The sequence below is a fragment of the Coloeus monedula genome (genome assembly GCF_965178545.1).
Source record: "Coloeus monedula genome assembly, chromosome: 4".
NCBI lineage: Eukaryota > Metazoa > Chordata > Aves > Passeriformes > Corvidae > Coloeus > Coloeus monedula.
The window spans coordinates 54,754,214-54,762,353 of NC_138784.1; the positions used below are offsets into that span (position 1 = coordinate 54,754,214).

The 8,140-nt window shown below is 42.1% G+C and overlaps 1 protein-coding gene across 1 annotated transcript; it reads left to right on the forward strand.

Moving 5' to 3' along the window:
• Positions 1 to 809: 809 nt before the first annotated feature.
• LMOD2 (leiomodin 2) lies at positions 810 to 7,121 on the forward strand. The gene is made up of 3 exons (XM_082279900.1): positions 810 to 1,206; positions 4,985 to 6,325; positions 6,691 to 7,121. The coding sequence occupies exons 1-3, from the start codon at positions 934 to 936 to the stop codon at positions 6,715 to 6,717; spliced, it is 1,641 nt and encodes a 546-aa protein (XP_082136026.1). The 5' UTR covers positions 810 to 933; the 3' UTR covers positions 6,718 to 7,121.
• Positions 7,122 to 8,140: the final 1,019 nt, after the last annotated feature.

Consider the following 8,140-nt stretch of genomic DNA (forward strand, 5'->3'; position numbering starts at 1 on the left):
ATTTGAAGGGCACTCTCCAGCTGTACATCAGTCAGTGACAGCGAGCAACAGCCATTAATAGCCACTAGAGGCCTTCAGTTGCTCGGCCTGTCAGAAGTGATGAAGGCACAGCTCCCCTGCCCACCCAGGGCTTGTTGCCCTTAAATCTCTGGGTGACTCTGTCCTTTCTCCCCAGCAGAGCACAATTCTCCACGTGAAAAAAAAATCTCACAGGTGCTCCAAATGGACATGTCAAGCTGATTCTCCCTCTGATAGTCCTAGAAAAAATAAAGGAATTAATAAAAAATTCAATTGTGTGATTTGTTCCAAGCAACATGTGACACTGCAGGAGCAGTGCTCCCTACAGGTGCTGGCATGCTGACCTCCTCCCCTTGGTTGCCTTTCCACCGATCCCAAGTGCCTGCAAACACCTTGGCGGGATAACAGCATTCCAGTAGAAAACTGTGAAAGTGAGAGGAAGTCCACTGAGCAATGACAGGGGTGTTTTATTTCCAGCCCCTGTGACAGCTCAGGATTAAATGGATTTTCATTGTTCTTTCCCTACTGCAATTTGGACACAATGCCAGTGTAAGTGCACCCGGGGTTTTATTTGGTGCCGCCCCCCCGTCTGCAAGGCTGGTATTCTCCCACTAGCTGCCTGCTCTAAATATGGCCATGGCCAGTGTGTCAATAATCCCCCTCTTTAAGGGACCTGCAAACATTAGTGTTGGGACATTCTTGCTGTTCAGATGTCTAGCTGACGTCTGATGCTTAAAACGGAGCATGCTTTCATCCCTTCATGCATTGTCGTAAGCCCCCGATGATTACTCTTAAAAGGGTGCCTCTGGCTATGCAGGGAAACAGTTGCTGACCACACGAGACACAGCTTGCTTGCTGCAGCCTTCTTGAATGCCTGGTCACTTTAGCTCTGTACCAGCCTGACCAAGCAGGATCATGTCTACCTTTGGGTATAGAAGAGAGCTCAGTAAATATGAAGACATTGATGAAGATGAGCTCCTCGCTTCTCTCACTGAAGAGGAGCTGAAGGAGCTGGAGCGGGAGCTAGAGGACATAGAGCCAGACCGTAACCTTCCCGTGGGACAGCGGCAGAAGAGCCTGACCGAGAAAACACCGACAGGGACTTTCAGCAGGGAAGCGCTGATGGCCTACTGGGAGAGGGAGACCAAGAAACTCCTAGAAAAAGAGAGGTTGGGTGCATGCGAGAAGGTAAGATGCTATTTGGTTTTATTCTTCATTGGAGATCTCACTGAGTGATTTAATTCCCTTTCAGTCTCTTGTAGCATTTTTAAGAACATTGTTAGCCATCTCTGTGCCTGCTAAAGCACTGAGTATTAGCTCCGCTGAGTATTAGCTCAGAGAGTTTTTGCTTTCTCTGGAGGTACCTTAAATGCTCAGTTCAGAAGAAAAGAAAGTGCCATAAAAACTATCACTAGTGATCAAGACAGGAAAAAATTCAAAGGGTGTGTTAGAAATTATTAATAGGTAGAGATGTGGGCTTTTGGATAGCATTTCGTTTTTTAAGATAACTACACAAAATGCCTTTTCCTTTCCTTAAAAAACAGCCAGTATTGCCTGCTGAGAAGCATGTCAGGAAGATAATTTTGAATACATGTTATGTCAGAAGTTGAGTAAGTGGATGCCAGGCTTTGTGCTTGTTGGAAGAAAGCTGCATTGCAGTCAGCAGCTTGTGTTGCTTTGTCCGTGCTGAGGATCCTTGGCATGGTTCAGGAGTCTTCTGGCAACTGTTGTCAGAGGGCAGCTGTACATTATTTGAAAAGTGGCCTGGGATAGAGTCATCAGTCAAACCATTTAACTGCATTTCCAAAAAATCAACTACTAGTGTTTGTTAGGCAACTCATCCCCCAAAATAAAAATGTTACTAATAAAGGCCATTTCCTGAACTGCAAATGAACGGTACAGCTGGGCAGGAGTGAAGGGCTCAGTCTTGGCAAGCAGTGAGCACTCTCAGTCTCAGCTGATGTCCGTGTTGGCACCCTGATCCTCGCTAAAAGTATTTGTGAGACTGAGCCAAATCAAAAAGCAACTTCTATTTTCAAGATGGCTCCGTGTAATTTCAAAGCAGAGTGGGGACTTGGGAATTTTTAGTCACTGCTTCATACCAAGCTCTTACTCTGCTTATAGGGACATATTTTCCCATGTTTAAGCAGAAAGTAATACAACAAAGGCAAAGACAGCAAAACTGAATCAAAACATATAACAGCCTTGATTCAGGAGCTTGGTTTGTTTGCAAGGAAATAATTGCAGTTTATACATTATATAAAATATCCTCCTAAAGGAAAGTCAGATGGATTAAATTACCCTGCAATATCCAGCATGTTTTTATATGTAAGTGTTTTCTCTTGCTTGTGAATGGTGGTATAAGGTCTTTGCAGGCAAGTGCACAGACCAGTAGCTGTCATCAGACCATTAGTATCAGCTTGCAGACGTTGACTTCACTCCCTGTTTGTCAGTCCTAGAGAGTAAATGGCAAGATTAATGTTTATTTCCAGCTTAGCCTGGAACTCGAAACTTGGGCAGTTCTAAAAAACCTGCTGAACAGGTCTAGTTTGGTGTCTTATATAATGGCAGGATCATTTTTTTTTTCCTTTTTCCATGTATATATAGCATTAATGATGGGTACTGGCTAAACCTCAAAGTCCTGGCAAAAGACTTTGTACTTTTTGATCAGAGAAAAAACTCCCTAAATGCATCCTTAAATAAGAAAAGGTTAATATGCTGATATAGAGGGCACAAAAACTGTCCACTGAAGGCAATAAGAAAGCTCCTTGAAAGCAATTTTCTTCTTGCTTTCAGCTGTCTGGAAATTATACACCTTTATCTAAGATGGTTATTCATGCTCCTTCTATAGTTAGTGGTGAGAGATCAGCTGGTCCAAAAGGCAAACAGCTTGCAGATAGCCTTTTAGGGTGAATAACTTGTCCTCCAGAAATATTTACTTCTGCATTGACTCTCTTAGTCCTAACTTTTCATCAAATTTCTCCCCCAAACTAAGGTGAAGCCCTGCAGGCTACCTGCAGCAGTCCTGTACCACAGTGCTCCCACAGTAAGAATACATCTCTGTATCAAATTCCAAAATTATCATGTAGATTATTATGACACCAGACAATGTATGTGACAGGAAATGAAATTCCACCTTTGACCTCAGAAATGCCACTAAAAAGAAAAAAAGTGTTTTTTTATTAATCTAACATCATTAAACATATCAACAGTGCATTTAAAGGCACCTCCTTCTGCTCATCTGTAGTATATATTCCTAGAGATATAAAACCAAAGCCGTGAAGACAGGGTTTTAGGTACCTGGTATTTTCAGGTCTTAAAGCCCTACACATATATAGAAGCTCCAGATATAAGTCTTAGTCCCATAATAAGCCTATAGGGTAGCACAGTATCTCTCAGCATAAGGGCCTTGCTGCACCTGTTCTACAGGAGAAGCAGTGGGGCTGGATCCTGCAAGACCTCTGTGTGCAGGCCAGTGCAGTCAGACCCTGTCAGCCCCCCAGGCACTGAATGCTCAGGAACATCAGGCAGAAACAGCTCAATGTCCTGTCACAGTTCTGCAAACATTACAGCTAGCATCTTTTTTGCATATGTCCCAACACAGAATTCTGCTGAAGATTGTGAAATAGTACCATGCATTTTAACAATTCTCTATTTTCAGAGCCAGATAATTAAGCAAACCTAAAACTGCACAGGTTGTCTAAAAATAGGCTGTCCTGTTAGTAAGACTTTTGTTTTCCAAAACAGAACCGCTGTGTCTCTATAGAGTGTACTCACTTTGGAAAATACACTCTAGTGTTTTACAAAGATTAAAACACAAATTTTGCTAAAGTAGTGCATACAGAACAACTACGATTCATCCAAAATTTTATAAACATTTACAGTTGTAAAGAAAAATACATGCCTATAGTTTTTCCAGTAGGCAAAACATGACATGGAAGATCTTTTTGAGCAAGAGGTTTAAGGTTTGTTGTAGATTCTGGGTTCAGTCACATCCCATAGGTCCCCACCGCACTACTGGAGTCCTCCATGTGGAGAGTGAGGCTTTCCTGGGGCGAACACCTCTTCCTGCTCCTCTGCAGACAATTCTCTTTTGCCACCGTAACTGCTGAAGGCAACAAGCAGAACTTTGGGGCATGGTTCTGAATTTGCCTTCCAGGTACTCACCAAACATACTAAAATAACCTCGTATTTCAGAAAAACCATGTGTTTGCTCTGTAGACAATGAGTTATAACAGTTTACAGTGTGGCAGCTGACCTGCAACAGCTGGCAGTGAGCACCAGCTTAGCTCTTGACAAACATGAAGAAATTCAGGGGTTATTGACGTGTGGTTACATGTTACCTGTGGGAATGCATCCGAATCCTTTCTTAACAAGTAGTTCATTAGTATGTACAGCCCATACAGTGCATCCAGAGTATTTTTGACATGACTTCTGTAATTCTGTATTGTTTTGCATGCTGGTATACAAGATTATGCATGCAGACACTACTTGTATTTTAAAGCATGGCAACCTTTAATCTTCTAGGCATACTAACATATGCAAGGCAGCCTGAGATGCCTACTCCTCATGAAATGAAGAAGCTTGTTGCTCCTGTCCATTCTGAAATTGTTGTCTTATGTTTCTGCTGTCAAGGGTCCAAATTATATCCCCTTGTGGATATGCCAACACATAGAAAACATGAAATACGTCTGTGTCGTAATACCTTGTATCAAGTTTTCTCTTGGCAGAAATCACTGACATTGGTAAAGTGGTTGCAATTTATGCTAAGCACTTTCTAAAGAATGTAAAAGAAATAATGTTAAAAAGGTGTTAGGTGAAACATTTTCTATTCTCCTAACTGTATCTGTTTCTTTTTAGCTTTCTACATTAACTTATGTAGTTTCTTATAATTGTTCCTGTGCCAAAAGACAGTAGTTACATTACTTCCGTCATGTTTAACGTGCACACCTACATTCCTGTTCAGGATTCCGAGCAAGAGGAAGACAATTCAGAAGAACTTCAAGAAGAGTGTTTCACAGAAAGCAATAGTGAAGTGTCTGAGGAGGCATATACTGAAGAGGATGATGAAGAAGAAGATGAGGAAGATGAAGATGAGAGTGATGATGAGAATGAGGAAGAGCAAAATGCTGCAGCTGGTGAAAGACCTGATTATGGCAAGCGTTCTGACCACATCAGACACAAAAAGTGTAATGGTGCAAAGGACAATGAAAACTTCCTCAATGGCCATGATGGAAAAGACAGCGATAATCAGAGCTTAAAAAGCAGTGCCATCCACCCTTGTGGAAATCCAACAGTTATTGAAGATGCTTTGGAAAAAGTTAGGAGCAATGACCCTGACACCACAGAGGTCAATCTGAACAACATTGAAAACATCACTTCACAGATGCTTATACAATTTTCTCAAGCCCTGAGGGACAACACAGTGGTTAAGTCATTCAGCCTGGCTAACACCCACGCTGATGACAATGTGGCAATAGCTATTGCTGGTATGTTAAAGGTAAATCAGCATATAACTAGTCTGAATATTGAGTCAAATTTTATCACAGGCAAAGGTGTGCTGGCCATCATGAGAGCTTTGCAGCATAACAAGGTTCTGACGGAACTGCGGTTCCACAATCAAAGGCACATCATGGGCAGCCAGGTGGAAATGGACATAGTCAAACTGTTGAAAGAGAACACCACTCTGGTAAAGCTGGGGTACCACTTTGACCTTGCTGGCCCAAGAATGAGCATGACGAGTATCCTGACAAGAAATATGGATAAACAGAGGCAAAAGCGTATGCAGGAGCAGCGGCAACAAGAGTCAGGTTGTGATGGAGCCGTCAGTCCAAAGACCAAAGTTTTGCAGAAGGGGACACCTCGGTCCTCGCCTTATGTGTCACCTAAAAGCTCACCATGGTCTTCCCCAAAGCTCCCTAAGAAAGCACTGCCAGTGAAATGCCAGCCTTCAGCACCTGCACCCCCACCTCCCCCACCCCCTTGCCCCCCACCACCCCCTCCCCCTCCTCCTCCTCCGGTTATTCCACAGAAGAAGGCACCAACCAGGAATATAGCTGAAGTCATCAAACAGCAAGAAAGCTCAAAAAAAGCCTTACATAATGGACAGAAAAAGAAAAAAGGCAAAAAAAGCAGAAAACATGAGAACAGCATATTGAAAGAAATTAAAGATTCTCTAAAATCAGTCTCGGACAGAAAATCAGAGGAAGGTTCACGACCCTCCACCCGTCCATCCACCCCACAAAGGTCTCTCCATGACAACCTTATGGAAGCAATTCGGGCAAGCAGCATAAAGCAATTAAGGCGGGTAAGTAAGAGATCCTTGTTCAGTGGCTGATTGTGGCCTGACCATAGCACAAGCTCAGTTAATTTTAGTACACACATTAAGTAAAAAAAAAAAAAAAAAAAAAAAAAAAAATCTTAGAAACGTGAGTATAATAAAGCACTTGGGAGGAGGTTTGCCTCTGATTGGGCTTTTCTCAGCGCAGTGATTTCTGTCTGACTGTGATTTTAACAGAAAGTGGGGTACTTGCCCAGGCTCAGTCTTGTTATGGGAGATAATGTGTAGTGCAGAGCTCTTGGCAGTGTTATGTCTGGCTGGAATTTCAGGAATTTTGCCATCTAGACTGTACAACAAATGTAATGAATGCCCTTCTCACCCCTGTTTTATAGGTCGAGGTACCAGAAGCCCTTCGGTGAAAGCCTGGATGACAAAAGAAGCAGAGCAGTGGTCGAGGGGGAGGCTGCTTGTCCTTTCACTGTTGGTGACATAGACTGTCTAGAAAGCTGCTTCCAAAGTACACTCTTAGATTCAAGCCATTTCTCTTTTATTTCAAAGAAATAAACCTGCTAAATACAAAATAATGCTTTAAGGATCCATTTGCATTGTAATCTGTAAATATGGAAATAATTTTCTTTTTTATTTAATGAGATTTATATTGAGAAGCTGTTGCTTATTTAGATATTCTTGTCAATGTCTGATTGCACATCACTGGACAAGTTCTTTACACTGAGATGTAATAGTTTACCAGCCTGTGGTTTCTTTTTTTTTTTTTTTTCCCATGAATTTACAATAAATGTGGTTTGAAGCTTTCAAGCAGACACATAGTCCTGGATTTCTGTGAGTGAAAACCCACCAGATGGTTGCATCAAGCTCATGAGCATTTGGGAAGTCTCCTGGGAAAGAGCCTGAGATCTTTCTCAGCTGCACTTGAGCCTGTGTGGAGGATAGTACCTGAGCCCATATGTTAGTGCAGTTTCATATTGACATTGGAAAAAATGGTTCATAAGGCTATATACCACTAAAACTAAGCTAGGGATTGTGTCAGGTCACCGATGTTGCACACCAGGTCCTGAACATTGGCCTAAAGAACTGGGAGATGAATAGAGCTGTAGTTCACCTTGACTTACAGGCTGAAAGTTAACGTCAGTATTTTAAGGATGCAGCAGAGTTATTCAAGTGAGATCCATTTGGTACAAGTGCTGTCTATAGTCAGACCTAACCCCAGTGCAGACATCCAGTCAGACAGAGAAACTTGAAAAGCAGTCTACCATCCAGGTGGAAAAAGGCTTTCCTATGGTATCAGTTGAACAACAAGCAGGGTGTGAACTGTCAATATGATAGAGTGGAAGCAGAGCCAACATCATTTGGAGATGCACGACTGGAGGTATCACATCGCAGGCAATGGCACGAATAGCCCTTCTTCGTGTAGCACTAGACATCTCCCTGTCAGATTAGTTATGGTTCTGGGTGCTTCAGCTAGTGTGAAGGCAGTGATAACATGAAGGAAACTGAGTAGTGGCCAAAATGTTGAAAGGCGAGAAGAGAGATATGTTCAGAAGCACTACTAAGTATTAATTAGTTAGCTCATTGCAACTATAAATAACAGAATTAGTATTTCTTTTATATAAAGCCACATCAAAGAGAATTACTTCGGGTTACCCAGTAGTGGTACTGAAAAAATATGGGTAAGTTTGTACCTGCAAGTATTAATGAGACAGATTTTCCCAGAAATAGGAACAAATTACTGGAGGGAAATTAAGCATAATGGAGAGGGAATCTTCTGATGAATTGTCAGAAATGTTACTGCCATGGCAAGAAAACAGTGGACACCTTTTTCTT